We start from the raw sequence: 18,864 nt of genomic DNA on the forward strand, positions 1-18,864 counted from the left end.
ATATGTATATATATAATATGTATATATTACTTCGCAATAGGTACTCTCTGTTTTTTTTTCTTTAACGAATACAATCGCTCTGTATAAAACTTGTATTTACAAGATGATCGATTTGTATAGTATTTAGTAGGTTCCTATCCGTTTGCCTTACGTCTCCCCCCCTATTTTTCTCTCGTTCTTTCGGTTTCTCCTTTGACCCAGTTGCTTTCTATATTTCTTTCTCCTTTCTCCCTTTTTTTTCATTTCATGTAATCCCCAGATACTCGCGCGTCGATGGTGCTCTTTCGGTAATTAACGATATCGTTTTATATTTATATTTATATTTATATATATATATATATTTATATATTCCGGTAATATAATTACGCGATATAATATGAAGGTGCCCGCCGATAACGCGAATTTCATATTCAACTTTTCTTTGTCCCTTCGATTTTTTTTCCTTTTCGAGAAACTTTATTTTTTTAGTTGTTTTTTTCTTTTTCATCTATTTCGTGTCGTCTTCATCATTCCAGAGGATAGAGATCTTTTGTATATTTCTCCTTCTCGTCTCATTTTTTTCTTTTTATCTCTTTAACTTCCTTAAAATGTTCATAGTATCGTTATATCATACATGTACACCTACGACAACTTATGTGTACATGTATAATTGTAACGATGATAATAATAAGAATATTAATAATGATAATGATAATAATAATAATAGCAATGATAATAATTAATAATAATTAATAATAAGAATAATAATAATTGACCGTGGTCGATTCGGAGGAACTGGCGCGCAGATTCAAGGCACGTATTTCACGTGCGTCAGTTTTATTCGTAGTTAGAAGCGTTTAAATGGTATTTCTGCATTACGAGGAGAAATCGTTTCTAGAATTCTGACGCTGATTGCCGAAGGAGCCGGAGTCGTTGAAAACGTTTCAAACAGTAATCGATATTTTCTATTTATTTACGATTCGTTAACGAAATGTTCGCTCAAATTGCTTTTAAAATAATGCCGATTTTATTGTTTCATAGAAAATTCAGCTTCTTTCTTGGTTGGAACGTTTTCATCGGTCCTCGTTTCTTCGCGCACGCTTTTACTTTTCTTTGCAATTGGCCACAAAAGTATCCAGTTTAAAGTTCAACCCTCGCCCAACGGAGCTATTTTGATGAATCTTTGTTGCGACAGCCATTTTATCGTGATTTCGGTTCTAGTAGCTTCAATTTAAACGATAAGTATTTCATTATCAAGTACTTTGATGTAATTTTTAAGAACACGTTTTCAAATGAAACGTTAAAGAAGAATTTGTACAACATATGCGTTGTAAATAATAATTTACTATTGTAAACTAATTGAAAATTCTATCATAATTTAATTATTAATTGCAATTACATTGTTAAATGTGAAGCGTCCGATGTTCGAGGGTCAACATTTTCATCGTTCGATTCTCTAATTTACATAATCGTATCTTAATATACAGGGTGTTTCATTGAAAGCAGTCAACGTAACGGTTTCTTTTACTTTGTAATTACACGGAATATACCTTACATACAATTTGAGCGGTTTTAAACGGTATTATATTGTATCATTGTTTCACGGGGACCATTGGTGTGAGCATCATGGTATAATTCGCCACGACATTCCCCAATAGTATATGTATGAAACACGAATCGTTTTGTATTAAAAATTTTCGAGTTTTACATCTTCTTCTAAACTGTTATACAAATTATTTACGATGATCGATTACGCCTTAATATTAAGTATGCTTTGCGAGAGAAACACTGGTGATCCTTGAAAACTATTGTATTACCGTATTTATAATTCTTGAATCCTTTTCCTGTAGGAAATAGTTAGGAGGTTCTGCTCTTCGTGGAACGTTCTATACATTGAATATTTCGAAGAAACATTTTTTTTATCCTCTTTAGGGCTATTTACAATTAACGTCGTATCTTATTTTGACGTTTCCTCCTAAAATTTATCATTAATAATTAAAGTTATTGTGGGATCAATGAAAATACGAAACACAATTACGAAATACAGTTTTTCAAATAGACCAAGAAATAATTTGAAGCACGAAAACACAGTCTGAATGTTGAAAAACCATTCGATAATTTTAGGCTCGGCTGCCAAACTAACAGAATTGAAAGAAAAATGGGGTCAAATATATTTAAAACAAAAATAAAGTAAAGTTAATCGAATACAAATATACACCATACAATGATGTGCGTTATTAGACATAAACGTAAAAGCAATTAGAAGGTTTAACACGTCCTATTAATCGCACTGAACGCAACGAAAATCAAATTAGTTCAAATTCCTTTAAAGAAAAGTTTTAATGTGTTACTCGATCGACTTTCGACGCGACTGTATAATTTTGTAACCAACTGTATCGTTTACAAATAAAGCTGTGTTCCCTTTCGTACATGGACAGCGATCGATCGATCGATAGTGACTCACCCCGCGACTTTAGTGTTTCATTTCCGCGTAAAGTATCTCTCAAATGTTTCGATTCGTCGCGAATTCGCGCGAAGAAAAAAAACGAGCAGGTTCCCATTACATAATTTTTTTGTTCATTTCATTTTCTGTCGCCTGTTTCATCTATCGTTAGGTATAATTCGCTTAGTTTACCCTACCTACCCCTACCATAGTTCTCGCTAGCTACGGAAGAGCTCTGCCTTCGTCGCGTGCCAGTTCCTCGCGTGAAGCACGCTCGCGCACGGCTTTTCCATAGATCTTCCGAAACGTAAACAATAGGCACACGTATATAACGTTACATACGTACAAACACGTGTTGGCATGCATGAATGCATACGCGATATACGTATGAATAAATGCATATATAGACACTATAGAATATATCACAACGATAAAACGCTAGTTTTCCATTTTCCCTCTCACTCTCTCTCTCCCTCCCTCCTTAACACCCACACACGCACGCACGCACGCACGAACACACACACACACACACACACACACACACACACACACTCTCTCTCTCTCTCTCTCTCTCTCTCTCTCTCTCACTCACTCTCTCCCTCTCCCTCCCTCTCTCGTCGAGTTTACCCATCCCTTCCTCACGCTACAATAGAGACTCCAAGTGGATAACGGATGTACAATTATATATAAATTGCATTTAATTAATGCTTCCGGTGGGGCGGACGTGGAAGTATCTCGATACTTACATTATATGTATTTATATATTTATATATGTATATATGTATAATCGTAATACGTGCAGAACGAAGAGAGATGGATGAGGGAAGTGTCTGTCGTTCGAGCAACGTCCCGTCGAGGCCTCGATGGACCAAAATCGATTTCTTTCCCAGTATCCGTCCGCCTTGTTCCGTTATTCTACGCTTACTTTTCGTTACTCGGAAACTAATGACATGCGTGTACGCTCACGGCCACTGTTTAAATGGTTTGACTGTCGTGCCGCGTGAATTCGTGAGATACAACTTTTTATTAAGACTTAGTGACGAATTATTTCGGTAAACATGTTGAGCAAACCGAATTTAATGGTGTTTGGAGACACGAGAAGGTTAAGAGAACGATTGCCGAAGAAAATCTTAATTTTTGAGTTTTTGTTTCGTTAATTCTTATATTAACCATCAAAATGCGAGCGTTTACTTAAATTTTAGTACTAATATATTTTTACGTTAAATTTTTATTTTTTTTTCGAAGCATAAATTGGAGTAATAGTGTTGAATAAATGAAGAAATCAGAATTTATAAATGGGTACCCGGATGCCCCGTGTTTACACGTTTAGGGCGGTACTGTAGTTGCTGAAGCGAGCGAATCCTAATCATCGATTGTAGTTCCCAAGGAGATACTCTAGTCAATAGAAAGAAGACACTTGCAAGGAACGTGAGTCTAATAGGTCGAAGTGAGAGGGGACACGTTCACTTTCATACTAGTTTTCAGCTCTAGCGTGCTATTTGCCGAAATGATCTCACATATTAATTCGATCGTGTAACGGTTCCGAGTAAACTGCACACAACTAATAACCTTCTTGCCCGTGTGTCGTTCCGGGTGTCAACTTTCCATCAACACGGTATAGCTTCTAAAGCTCTATTGTATTGTAGTTTCCAAGATGAGACAGTAATTTCGAAAACGATGCTGTAGTTACTAAGACATTACTGTAGTTTTGAAACTACAATTTCGAAATAGATAATGCAGTTCCTAAGGAGCTACAGCAGTTTCCAAGACGATACTGTGCTTTCCAAAACAATATTGTAGTTTCCAAGGCACTACTATAGTTTCTAAAACGATGCTATAATTACTAGAGCGATACTGTATCTCCCGCAGTAATACTGTAGTTCCAAGGAGTTATGTAATTCTTAATAGGATACAGTAATTCCCAAGGTGATGCTGCGGTTTCCAATATGACAGTGTAGTTTCAAAAGCGATACTGTAACTCCCGAGGCGCAGTTCTCAATACGATACCGTTGTTTCCAAAGCAACCATGGGATTCGCTCTTAGAAGCAACAGTCGAGCACCAACCGTCCTGCGCGTGTTAATGGAGGAAACCTTCGCGCATACCTTATCAAAAGTGTACCTTATGAAAACCTTTACGTATCCTTAACCCTCCCTCCCACTTTCCCAGCGAGGTCGGCAACGGGACGGGCAAAACACACGAACCTTCCCTCGGCCACTTCTTCCGTACACATTCGAGGGTGATGGCGACCGAGTAGATCCTCGAGCGAGATTACCTACTTTTATAAAGAATTCTCGCGGAGCACCAAGGCAAGAAGCTCCTTATTAAATGCACAATGAGCAAAGAGCGTCTGGCAAACGGACTGTTTGGTGATTGTAGGAGAAGAGCGCGGGCGTCAGAGAGCGGCGGAAGAGAACGAAAAAGAGAGAGAGAGATAGAGATGAGAGAGGAGAGAGAAAGAGAGAGAGGAGAGAGAGGAGAGAGAGGAGAGAGAGGACAGAGAGAGAGAGAGAGAGAGAGAGAGAGAGAGAGAGAGAGAGAGAGAGAGAGAGAGAGGAGAGAGAGGGGGGCGGGGAGACAGTGTGATGATGGCTGGCAAAGAATGAGAGAAACGGCGATATTCTCGGTGACAGAGGGGCGAAAGAGGGTGGACTGGGCGTGTCAGCTGGTCGATATCCTGAATGGCAAGCTTCCACGACCCAGTCTGTAGCCAGCAACCACGCGAGAAGAGACGGAAGAGAGAAAAAGAAGATGGGACGAGGCATTAGAGCGGTAGAGACGAGGATATAGCTAGCGAAGAAAGAGAGAATGAGAGAAAGACTGAGCGTGATCCGCGAGTGTGTATGTATGTATGTATATGTAGATTTCCATTGGTACGTGCGGGGCTCGGTGTGTATGTGTACGAGTTTGTGTATATGGGAGAGGGCTGCGCACAGAGGCGAGGGTGGAAAAACGCGAGCAGGCAAAGCACGGAGTATCCAAAAGACGGAAGTAGAACGGCATACAATTGGCGTTAATTAACTCAGCAAAAACGTACTGACGGAACAGCCACCGGGGAAGACGAAGAGTCTCTCCACCGGAGCGACGCGCCGACGGTATATGTACGTGTGTTATGGCTGAGGGTTGCTGCGATCGCGACCCGTTCGTTTTCGATACAATCGCGTTTTATTTCTTGATGACACTCTTTGCAGGATGATTTTTATTGGAATAGGGATTTTATAGTAGTTTGCTTGCTACCAACATTTTTTTCGTAATAGCTTTTGCGAGGTCTATTTATACACTTTAAGAACGAATGTAAACATATTGGTGACATCAAGTATATCCATGATTTGATTGTTTGAGGAACACAAGATGAAGATGAGAATTTCTTGTTTCATAATATTTAAGAGCTGTTATCTGATTTAGCTTTCTGAAGAAAAGGTTTCTGATAGCCGGTTTAGATACTGAGGTATTAGGTATTATCATTTTATTTAGATATTATCATAATTTCCAATGAAAGTTTGCAGAATAATAATTATTAATATACTCTTCATACTCAAGAGGAATTTCAGTTGTTTTAATGCTGCAAAATTAAGAAATCGTGTATAATGTACCAATATATGAAATATTAAAATGAAATAGTTATGTTTTTACGTTACGTACTATTCTTGGACTATTCTTGAAGTTGTAAAACATATCATCGATATTTCACTAGAAATCATTGAATATTTACAGTGAAAAAGCTTTCAATTGCAAAACATAATTTGTCCTCTTTTCCTTACACACAATACAAGATCACAATCGCTACAAATACTTGATGCAGGTAGCAAACATGATAGTCAGGAGTGTCAACTGAGGAAAAGGAAAAGAAAAATTCGTAGGTGGCTCTTCTTCCAATGTTCTCCCGCTCTCGTTTGTCTCTGGCGTTCTCTTTAGAAGCTGTTCGCTTATAAGAATAAAAGAAAACTGTTTCATTTTTTTACCGTGAAACATCTTTCGTCCACCAGGATCAACAATTTAAACGATAAAAGAAATACTCGAGTAGTGTTCACTAGTATTCTTTTCGGTCGTGTCTCTCCTCGATGCGCCATTCCACTCGATCTGCAACTCGATTTTGGAATTAACTTATATGTCCGATCAAATCGTACATCCCGGGGAGTGGTTGTACGCTCTACGTAAAACATTACCGCGACTGCTACGAGTATAGTTACAAGAGGCTAAAGAGTCAAGACTCACCCTCCCCCCGTGGTGTTTTGTTCATTTCTTTGTATTTTTTTTGAGCCACGTACACGAACACGTACAGGGTGGTCGCGCGTCGCAACGGTTCCACGGAAGTTACACGATTCCGAGGTTGGATCGCGGTTTTCTTTTGTTCGACAAGAGAGAAGTGACGGAAATTACAAAAGTCTTCTTCTTCGCGCTTCGTCCGACGAGTTTTCTTCCTATAAATGGTAAAAAACTGGTATAAAATGAAACGGACACATAAACATTCGTGGCAATAAAAAAGACTCGTTCGTGAATCGGCTCCGCCTCGAAATGATGCGACTCGCGTCGAAGGCTGTTTGTTCGTTCGTCCGTGCCTTGTGTTTTTCCTTTTTTCCCTTTTTTCCTCTCCCCCTCCTCCAACTCTCACACATACACACACACTCTCTCTCTCTCTCCCTCTCCCTCTCTCTCTCTCTCTCTCTCTCTCTCTCTCTCTCTCTCTCTCTCTCTCTCTCTCTCTCTCTCTCTCTCTCTCTCTCTCTCTCTCTCTCTCTCTCTCTCTCTCTCTCTCTCTCTCTCTGTCTCTCTCTCTCTCTCGCTCTCTCTCTCTCGCTCTCTCTCTCTCGCTCTCTCTGTTCCTTCCTTTCCTTTCCTTTTTCCTCTTTGTTCGTTTATTTTCCATCCGTTGAACGTTTTTCCTCCGCCGGGAGGAGAGAGGATCGATCGTGCTCACGGGGCGCGTCAAGGATCGTCGTCGTCGTCGTCGTCGTCGTCGTCGTCGTCGTCGTCATCGTCGTCGTCGTCGTCGTCGTCGTCGTCGTCGTCGTCGTCGTCGTCGTCGTCGTAGCCGTCGCCCGTCGCCGCGGTCGACGCGCGGGTAATCGTGTACGTGTGTCTGCACGTCGAGAATCGTGCGCCTAATTGTCGTGTATGCGTACTCAGCGACATACACGCGCGTCTAATCCCACCTTACATACATTGATACTTAGAATGTACTTACTTAAACGAGTTTTAAGTCGCACCAGTCTCGCGGTAGTGAACCGTTTCCTTTAATCCCCCCTCCCCCCGCCCTTCTCTTTCTGCCCCTTCGTTAACGCGTCTTCGTTCGAAATAAAAACCGTCCTCGGCCTCGCCTATACAACTTCACGTTTTATCAGCCGCTTCTTCACACCGTTTTCGATTCTCCTCTACCCCCTGCCAGGACATATGCATGTCACACGCCGGTTACACGCACTCGTATACGTAGGACAAGTTAAACGCACGCGTTCAATCACATACGTACATACAGGCGCACACAACAGTCTTGATTCACACGCGACCCCTTCTACGATCTCCGCTTTTCACGTTTTTTTTCTCTTTTTACTTTTGTCCTTGATCGTTTACTCGCGAGCGCCGTGTTCGAGCGACGATCGTTAATTCTTGACCGTTTCTTGGGTTTTTCCTCCGTTTTCCGCCTTCGTTTAATATTTTCTATCATTTTCTTTCGACTATTTGCAATGTTCTCCTCTCCGTTGTTCGTGTCCCAATTCGACCATTGCGATGTTCTCTTAATGTTTAGTTGACGTTACTATTTATTTATATTTATGTATGTATATAATGGTAGCTAAATTGACAAGTGTTTATATCGAAGGTATCCCTTTCTCTCTCTCTCTTTCTCTCTCTCTCCTCCTCACACTCTTTCTCTCTCTCGCCCTCACTCTCTTTCTTTATCTCCCCCTCACTCTCTTTCTCTCTTTCTTGCCCTTCTCTCTCACACATATACACGCACGCACGCACGCACACGCATGCACACGCACGCACACTCGCTCACTCTCACTTTCTCCCTCTCTCCCTTTCCTTCATTTTTTGTTTAAGAGCTACGTTACCTAGACTCTGGCAATGTTTTTAAGGTATGCACGTTCGTGGAATGCGCCGTTCGGTGGATCCCGTTACTTCGATTTCATGATGCCCGCGGACGCCACTAGTCCGAATTGCGATCGAACGTATCCACGGGGACAGTCAGCGAGTTTGGGGAAATCGTCGGAATCGAAGATATCACTTCGCAGGGGAATTTTACGATCGGAATTGCGTTTACGGTTGGGGTGTCACGAAGTTAAGTCACAGCGCGCGATTTTTTTAGTCGTGCGATCGATCTCGACGACCGTTTTGTTCTTTCTACCTCCTAATCGAAGTGCAGCTCGTTTCTCGGGCCTCCGGCGAAGTTTTCTTTAGTCTGACACTTTCTATATCGTGAACTGAATCGACGATTCGCTTCTATCCTCGATACGTCACTTTTATTTTCTTCTTCTTTCCTTTTCTCGTTTCGTTACAATTAACCATCGATTCTCCAAGTTTAATTTATACAATTCTTTTACCTGCTTTCGTCTCGATAATAATCACAGCGTTATTTTTTAGTCCGTTCCCCTTTGCGGAACATTAATCTCTGATTTCTCTGCTTTCTCCTGTCTCCATCTCGCGAACTGATCTCACCGTCTGCCCCACCACCCTTAGTTCCCTTTTTCCCTCCTCTATTCTTCTCTTCTGTTTTTCGTTATGTTCTTTTTCTTTTGTTTTTTTCGTTTTGTGTTTCGCTTGCTTCTTGTTTTAATTAATACTTTCGTCTCTGTCTTTGAACGCACGTCCTGTTTGGTACGCGCGCACCGTTCCGTTTCTAGGTTTTACTTCGCCTCTTCGAGCAACACTAGATCGTCCGCCACGACGTCGCTGATGTGCAGGTAGATGATCCAATACATCAAGTTGAAACAGACGAAGCACACCGGGAACACGATGCGGGAGTACTTATCGATATCCGACGGCGTGACACCTGGCAACAGAGGAAAATCAATGTATTAGATTGTTCGTTTAATACTGAGATCTGACTACGAGTTCCTTCCTGCCTTTCCGTAGAAATACGGTTTGGTACTAATGAAGCGACTGTGGAAGGGCCTAACCTCTCGGGCTGGAAAGACGTACCACGCACGTCGAGATGTTTTTGTTCCAAAATTGTCAATGACATCTTATACACATCAATAGTCTTGTTGCCTAAAACTAACGAGCAATTAAATTGACTTTCTGGAATTCTTCTACAGAAACTCCAAGAGTGCATCTATTCAGACTTTAATTGATTTTAAATTCAGTTTACACATTACTACATCAATTTTTTTAATAATTTCTCAGAGAAACATCAGTTATCTTTTTAATAATTGCAAAAAGAAGAAATCAGCAATGGGTCACTTTGGCCCGTCTGATAGTTCCAGTGTTAATAAACAAAATTAGTGTACATATCTGTGTAAAACAGGTAAAAACGAATTAATTTCCAGCGCAAGACTCGTTTTAAAGTTTGACTTATAGTTTTGCTTTAAGTTCCCTTTCGTTCATTCAACTTTATATCAATTAATCGATTAAACAGTGCGATTAATCAATTTTTCAATTTTAGTCTTTCCTTTCGATTCTATTTCCATTAAGAAAAATTTGTCATCGAACCTGTTTACCTATATTTTGTAGCCAGTTATTTGATTGGTTATAATAGAAATAGGTATATATGAAGTACCGATACGGTTAGTGTTAAGTGTGATTTTCTGATCGTTCGATTGATTGCAGATGCGTTCTCATTTCTCATTCGCTGATAACTGTCTTTTCAATTGGCAACTTTGAAACAAGGCCAGATAATGTGAACATTTATACAATTTTGAATTTTGGAATTAAAATTTTCCGTTTACTCCAAATAATATCAATGTTATAAGATATATTTTAATATACGGATACTTAACAAAAGAATATGAACAAAAATGAAGTAGTATTATAAACATAGAAATTCTTCAATAATATTGTTCCTTTTAGACCTTTATTTCTCAAGAAAATTGAATGCTAAGATTTTCTGTTGGTAATTAACCAAATCTACGAATGTATAAATTTTAACACTGAATTTCCTTAAAATTGAGCACTTGTATTTGATTAGAATACTTATTCTATTGAGTGTGTCATAGTCATATATTCCATAAGCACAAATATCCACAATTTATTTATGACATACTTTTTTATTGTGAAAGGAAAATACTAATGCAGATATTTATCATTTGAATTTAAATATTGAAAAGTCAAATCGAATAAATTATTATCAAATAATTTATGGCTCATATATCAAAACAAGTGAAACATTAGTATACCTATAAATTTTTAACATTTTCATGTTTTTATTTGCAGCAAAACTGCCGCATTCTGATAAATTCTTTCTAAGCGACATTCATTGTATCGGGTATGATAAATATGTGTGACAATGTTGTAAATATATTTATATTAAAAAACAAATTTATTTCAATTTTTATTGTTGACCATAGAAAATTTTTCTACAAATCTCATTCATAATTTAGGAAAATTCGAATACGATAATAATGTAAACAGTGATATTTATATCTTACTTATATCATTATTAACTTTTCAGATAATATTAACGCGCACATAGATCGGGTTTCAGCTGTAAGCTGGAATAATGAGTATGATACTCGAAATGCATTTAACTGAAAAGAGGTACTCAATATTTCTCGTCGTCGCAAAATTATACTAACAAAACCTTCTACAAGGGTTTCAAATGGCTTAATTAAAATTTTCTGACTGAATTTCCCTGTGCATTTCGTAATATACAGGGAAAGCTTGACAAGGGATTTAAGTGGTTAAAAGATTTAGATAATACATACATTGGTAAAACAATCAGAGCAGGAAACTATTTTCCGCTTCAACAATGCGAGCGATTTACCTTCCCCCTTTTCTTTGTGTTTAATGTGAAAACAAAGGATTATGTACGTTTGCGCGGCGTTGTATCCATTAAGAAAGATTGCTTCCATTTGGAGCATTTTTATTTCTACTGAAATGTAAGCTTCAGTTTGTCTCAAATGAGTTATTCGAGTTAGCGAAATGAAAAGCTGTTAGCTTTAGGTAGAGATGGTTTACGTCTCTTCAGACTTTACAATTATTGATACTGGTAATAAGAATAATTAAACAAATTTTTTTCTACGATTTAAAATCGTTCATCCTTTTCTATCTAATAAAATTAACATTTTATCGTTTCTTATTCTACTGATTTTACTTTTCAACATTTTTTAATATAATTTTTAGCACCTATTCCTACGTGCAAAATATATTATGCAGTAATTTCAGATGAAATATTCCGATCTGATTTAAATGATCAAATATCTATATTTTCAATTGTTTTTAATACTAGATTTACGAACATTAACGGTACAGATTATTTTATCGATTTTAGAGAAATTGATATTGGTTTATTTAGATTTTGGAAATTAGTTTAAAAGTAGACAATTGGGAAATGTATTTGTTAATGATATATTAAATTTTACATAGGAGTCTAACTATTTGTTATATATATATGTAGATTCACTTAAAATTCCAAATGATCAGAACCAATCAAACTGTACATTATTAAATCAGAGCCAATATCTCTTAATGAAAATGAAAGTTTTAATGAAGATAAGAGTTTGATCACGGTGATTTAACTTCTGCGCAAAGATAAGAACAATACAAGTAAGTTCTACGAAAATTCTCTTATCCGTTCCGAACAAGCTTAGATTAGCTTAGTTAAAATATCCTTCAAACGTAGTTCTATAGGAATGCTCGAAACAAAGCTAACTTTTATCTGTTCCGCGACGACGAGTTTAAATGGCACGAAAGAAAGTAGGACTAAACTCATATCTCACAGCATTGATATTCCACAATACAACAGTATTTTAAGAGGAACACCGCCACGGTTTAGAAGAGGAAGCATATTAGCATTTCGGAGTTTGAGCTGGACGTAGCAGAGAAAGGATGTTAGGCCGTACCGTAAAGTTTGCTGATATCTTTGCCAGGATGAATGAGATGTTGCGGTGCGGGCGCTGCCTCCTCGTCGGCTCGTCCGTTTATGGTGTTCTCGAGTGTTCCACCTTTGCTGTGTGCCTTTGGGTCGTGTACCTTGAACCGCACCTCCTGGACAACACGGGACCACTTACAAGAGACACGGCAGTTCGTCATGGGGTGTCCTTCTCCGAGGAGAACCCCTTACTTTGATAGATTGGCATGCGACATCGAGGATAGGCTAACGTGCCTTTTACTAAATACCCCTTCATCCCTCCTTTATGTTTTAATTTCATTGCACTAAACTACTGAACCTATTTGTATCCGATCTCTAATTGAAAGTGTCCTGTATTAGCAGGATTCAAACATGTTCGGTCGATTATATACGGACACTTAATTTATAAAGTTACTTGTGGTTCATTTTGATTTAAACGTTTACTACTCTTCTTTATTATTAGTTTCTTATTGAACTTCGAAACCCATGGTATGCTATATAACAATAAAATTTGAAATAATGCAAAATATTGCCAGCGAATAGGAAGTTCTTTTCTTCGGGCTATTTCACTTGTAGATGCAAATAGGTTAACCCTCCAACAGTGAATCATGCATGGTTGAGAGGAGATCCTTTTTTAATTTAGATGTTTATTAAAAAACCTCGATTTTTAATTTAGATGCATATTTTGGGTACTTTCAAGTAACTAAAAATGAATACCTTTTTCGTAAATAATGATAAAGGGAATTTTTTTTGTATTATTGAATTAGTTTTTTACATATAATCTTCTGTTCTTTCATTATATCACGGTTTTTCTTGGATATGGATTTAGATATGCTTGATAGAGTACATATTTATTAAGGTTTATAGCACTTGCCTCAGTTATATGTATTAATATGAAACTGACAGGAGAAGGAAAGTAATTAAACTTAATTGTTAGAATTTTAGGTCTGATAGAAAATATTGGGTTTGAAAGCTGAATTCATTAAAATTATAAGGTGTGTAATTAATAATTTTCACGCATCGGTAAGAATCTGTGTACCATTGTTTCATGGAAACTCATTAATAGACAGTGAATGTTTATGCAAGTTCATATAGAAAATCATTTTTCCTATATATTTTTTCAGCTTTTGAATATTCCGTGCAATTTTGCATTTTCAAGTTTCCATTTCAAATGCATGTAAATCCACAGTCTACTAAGACAAATCGAACCTGAATTATTGAAGTTCTTTCCTTGTAAAGACAAGGGATGTAAATAAATCTCTAACTGTTGTGAAAGTACAACTAGAAAACACTTTAACGATTGTACAAACTATAATTTACCCTTTTGTTTAAAGAATATGAATCTTCAAATATTACAGTAAGTTATTCCGCAAATAGTGTAGCTTTATTGCTATGTCAAAAACAATTTTTGTACCTATAATATCACTCGTCACAATATCCGAAGATGACTTTAACACTAAAGCTATCGAGCAATTTGGGTGACTTATTTCTAAGTTATTATAAAAATTAGAACAATATATTTCGCAAGGTTTGATGGGTCACTTATTATTGTATCTATAAAAATACAGAAATCCATTTCACAATTTTTCGCAAAGGCCTTGTCATAATATAAATACTTGCCAACTAAAAATTCTAAAATGGATCGATTTGACCCGTCTGTTAGTTTTAGTCTTAAAACAATCAGAAATCGCAAAAAATTTGTACATTGCAAAAATCCTCAGTCCCAATTGCGCAATACTCAAACTCAAATATAAAAGAAAAACTCATCTGGTGCAGTGCACAAATCAATTTTTACTATTCTCCTCCCGATTCAGAGTACTTCGTTCTTTCTCGAACCCGTGCGTTTAGAAGTGTAATTGGATTTACTTGCGGCACAGGAGGCACTTGCTGAGCATTAATACACGTTCCATATCTCACGTTTAATCACGTTTGAAAATAGGAAATAGAGGAGGAAACTAACGACGCCGCTTTTGTCCACGCATCATTTTCATTAACGTCCGGTCGCCATTTTTCCGAAGCCGTGAAAACGTCGGATGAAATGAGCCGCGACTCGTTCAGCGGTGTTGGTGGTATATACACGCGCACGACTTCAAAGAACAAGTAATTAATTCGTTCGGAATTAATTAAAACGCCTTATCCCGGCGACATTTAACGCGATACTTACATCGAGCGAAGTCCGTCTACCTCCTTTCCCAACCTTCTTCCACGTCCCCTCCCCCACGGTCTCCCCGAATCGCCGCCTTTCATATTTTCCGTTCCCGTTCCACAATCCCCGAGATTAAAAGAAAATTTATAGTGCATCGCATTTCCCGTGCGCGAAACCCACCGCCGAATGGAAATTCATTTCACCGAACCTTTTAGCTTTTGACCTTTCGCAACTCGCGTTCGTTCGTTTTCTTCCCTCTCACCCCTTTTTTTGTCCTTCCGAGGGAGAGAAAAAACAATATTTTTGGCCAGAAAGATTTAATTGTGAATTTTCCAACCTGAGATCGCGGCCAACTTCGCGGTGAATTGGTGGTGAATGGCCATTGATCGATGAAAAAAGGAGGAGGACGAGAGAGGGAAGTTCTAAAAAATATTATAATGGATACAGAGAAGTGCTACACGAGACGTATCATATTTGATCGAAATTATAGTTTTCGTTGAATTTTGTTTGCAACAAGTGCGACTAATTATGCTTCCTCGAAATTAAAGGAAAAGTTATTGTTTTAGAATCCTCGAGCTGATCGATGAAAAATCGTTTATAGAATGATGTTTGTAGGACTCCATTATTTGAATTTTTTTAGATGTTGGTGCTAAAAGAGTTCAATAATTCAAAATTATCTAGTGCCTGTTCCGTGGAAATAATCATTTTGGTAAGTCTTAAACATCAATCGGGTGGTTGACAAATATATAAATGAAATCGTAGTTACTGCAATCAAATTGTACTATTCTCAAAAAAGTCCAGCTTGAAAAGTGTAATAAGAATATTATTCATAAGCCAGAAGAAAGGACGTAATAATTATTTAAAAAGAACAGATTTCATCAAATATAAAATAATAAAAGTCACCGAAACGAGCGTCTGCTCGCAGGTTTCAAAAATTTGTATTTAACCAGTTAACTGCATTCGACGAGTATACACGTTATCTTAAAATCATGATACTTAAAAAAATGATACTAAGTCTTTCAACGATAAATTGTTTATTTCTTCAGTTTAGCTTTTCGTTAGAATATATTATGGGTGCATTTGGCCCTTGTTAAACGAGTACATGCTTCATTACTTGATTTCATTATGAGCATTATCAGAGATTTCTGAATTTAAATTCCACAGTTAACAGGTTAACCAGCTATTTAACAACAGAATATAACATGTAGCAAATATTTGATTTATATTCAATTGTAAAGGTATCTTTTCGTCACATTCGAATCGATAAAGTACCTCCTCCCAAATGACAAACGCGAATGAACCGATCGGTGAATGAGGCAAAGGTACAACATCGATTCGCCTTCTAATCCGGAGAGGTTCCAGCGCTTCGTGGAAACCGTCTAAATTTCATCGGCCTACATAGCGAAACGCGCGGTCGTGTGATCACGTCGACGACGACGGAAAGGTTCTAATTGGAATGAAAGACAAAAGGGATGTGACAGGTTGGCCGATGTTACTCACAGTTTGCTTAGGCGCGTGGTCTCCGTGATCACCGGGCACTCCGGGCGGTCCTGGATTCTCTCTCGCCGCCTTCATACTCTCCGCGATTTTTTGGAAGCGATTCTTCCTCATTTGGATCCTCTTTGCCATGTAGCCCACCGTCGCGTATTCTGTGAAGTCAGAGAACCCACGCAAATAATGAGACATGACAGGCCGGAACAATGACGCGGCGAGAGGCAATGTCACCGTTTCTGTTCCACCGAATGAACTCATCCTTTTCTTCTCTCTTTCTTTTTGTTTTTGGAACTGGAGGATCGGAATCTTATCCTTTTATCAAAGAATAAACGTACCTAGGAGGATTTACCAACTGTTCTTTTTTTGGGTGAGGTATGTGTGTGCGTGTGCGTGTTTCTTCAAGAGTCAGAGTTGCGACGTGAAATTTATAATACTGTGCTAAAAACAGATTTTGACAAAATTGGTGATTATCATACTCGTAGGGTGGATAAGGAGTCACTTCATGTTGCGCGACATTTTTATACTTGTGTGCTGTTTCATCGTGTTTCCTACGTTCGATTATACTGTTTTTATGCTTTTAGTATTTTACTTTCCATGTGGAATTCTGTAGGAATGAACGATATACTGATCTCTGGGGTAGAAACTAGCATAATGTGATGAAGGAAGAGAATAAAGTAATAATCGTTGTTATGAAATATCTAATTTAACAGTTCATTTGCAACGCTAGTTGATGAATCGACATGGCGGACATGCTGTTTTAGATTCAATATCAATGAAACAACAAAGGAATGTAAGGGAGAGAGGAAAAGCGGTAAAGAAACAAGAATAATACAGAAATTCATAACAAAAAGAATAAATTTCTGTTCAACCTCCAATTCTAGTAAATTAATTCAGAAAAATTTCTATTTGCATAATAATGCACTGTTCATTAATGAAATGGGCATCGAGAGATTTTGAGTAAAATGTATAAATCAAGTAAATCAAGTACTTGATAGGAAGATGACAGTACACCGTTCATTTTTACTGGATTTCACAGGAATCTGAAACAGTAAAAATAGTTTGAGTAATAGCGATGAAACAACACATTCTTCATGTCAGCACCTATTTTAAAAATTCTAAAATGCTAAGTGATATTCCATCCGTCCTACATAGCGAACTCGTGAAAATTTGTTTACTAACTGCAGAAACATTTTCGGACGATGTATTCTCGAATTGGATTTCTTTACTAAAATTTGCCAAGAGAAAGACACAAGATTTACAGGAAACGTATCTGTGCGAATGTTGTTTCTGCTGATCTCAATGCGTGTTCTGTATATTGCACTAAATCCTAATGTAGGATGACATATACACGCTTGAGCCCTTTGGAGTCCAGAGTAAGGTCTGCTTGGATCTCGTCTCATCAATGATACCACCCACTGCAAGAGTGTTAGTTTCATGAGTTCGCTATATCTTGTTGAGGTAGCAATAACACTGTACCAAGAATATACGATGCAGTGGCAGGCAAGAGAAAGTTAAAGAGATAATTGATAAGGAAAGAAAATTATAATTCTATGAGAGAACTCTAATTGAATTTTTTATAAACATGTAGAACAGAAAAATAACGCTTTTAGGAAATAACGAATAATCTAATAAGTTATATAAACTGAACGAACTGAAGTATTTACCTTATAATATTCTTACTATTATTATCAAACAAAATTAAGTATTTTAATTAATTACCAATTATATAGATGATGAAGATTTGATACAAAGAAAAGAACATTCATCAGGCTAAGGAAACTTTCCAAAACACATAGCTATCACTAACAAAATAAAAAAGGATATAATAGAAAAGTAACAAATACACACAAACATAAAAGAAATTAAAGACTTTCTTTTGTCCGCCACTATATCCCATATCCTTCCGCACAGGAAAAAACTACCTCACGACTGAACAAGGCGTTCAGTCTTAAAACTTAACTAAGAATAAAGTCAGGGGTCGGCAAGCCACTACCCGCGGGCCAAATCCCACCCGCCACATGTTTCAACGAGTTGAGAAGAATTTCGTTCAACTCGTCTGTAAATAAATCGTACATCGTGCAACCGTAATTTGAATTTCGTCGGCAACCGATTCACGGAAACGTGAACATTCCGAATTTCAAAGATTGAATCTTAAAGATCGTGTGTCGAATGTAACTCGTGACAGAGTACACGGCGGTACTCACCGAGCAAAGAGGCGAACACCATGACGAAACAGGTTCCCAAATAGACGTCGATGGACTTCACGTAGGAGATTTTTGGTAACGCCGCGTTCGTCGAGGACATTAGGGTCGTCATGGTGAGCACAGTGGTTACTCCGAGGGCCACCCGAGCGGGGGTCGCGTTTCGGTTCAGCCAAAAGCTCACCCATGATATTATGACGATCAACCCCGAGGGAATGTAGATTTGAATCAGGTAGTAGCCCATCGACCGTACGAACTGGATCTCGCAGGCCAGCCGCGAATAATTTCCTACGATTAAAAGATCGACAAGTTAGGACAGGGGGACGGAGAGGCGCCATTAAATGTCTCTCTTCAAAAACAATGTTTCTCTTTTCTGTGATCTCTCTTTCTCTCTCTTTCTCTCTGCCCTTCTTCGTATACATACATACATACATATATATGTATATACATACGTGTGTGTACATACATATACGTACGTATGCACGTATACACACATATATATACACGTATATACAGTTTTTTACTTCTCTCCTATGTATATCTCTCTCTTTCTCCGATGATACATGTACATTTTTCTTCAACATTTCCCTTCCTGCCGTA

At 37.9% G+C, this 18,864-nt stretch overlaps 1 protein-coding gene across 14 annotated transcripts in view; it reads right to left on the bottom strand.

Moving 5' to 3' along the window:
- Positions 1-8,167: 8,167 nt before the first annotated feature.
- Rdl (Resistant to dieldrin) overlaps positions 8,168-18,864 on the bottom strand; it is a 155,572-nt gene continuing 144,875 nt past the window's right edge. For 6 of the 14 annotated variants that reach the window (XM_076369480.1, XM_076369484.1, XM_076369486.1 and 3 more), the window contains 4 exons: positions 18,268-18,552; positions 16,070-16,218; positions 12,416-12,578; positions 8,168-9,408 (listed from right to left, as the gene is read on the bottom strand). In XM_076369480.1, coding sequence (XP_076225595.1) covers positions 9,263-9,408; positions 12,416-12,578; positions 16,070-16,218; positions 18,268-18,552 — 743 coding nt within the window. In that variant the 3' untranslated portion in view covers positions 8,168-9,262. The remainder of the gene's footprint in view (positions 9,409-12,415; positions 12,579-16,069; positions 16,219-18,267; positions 18,553-18,864) is intronic. The other 8 variants (XM_076369491.1, XM_076369490.1, XM_076369492.1 and 5 more) reach the window with 2 other exon arrangements.

The sequence above is a fragment of the Nomia melanderi genome, chromosome 7 (assembly GCF_051020985.1).
Source record: "Nomia melanderi isolate GNS246 chromosome 7, iyNomMela1, whole genome shotgun sequence".
Lineage (NCBI taxonomy): Eukaryota > Metazoa > Arthropoda > Insecta > Hymenoptera > Halictidae > Nomia > Nomia melanderi.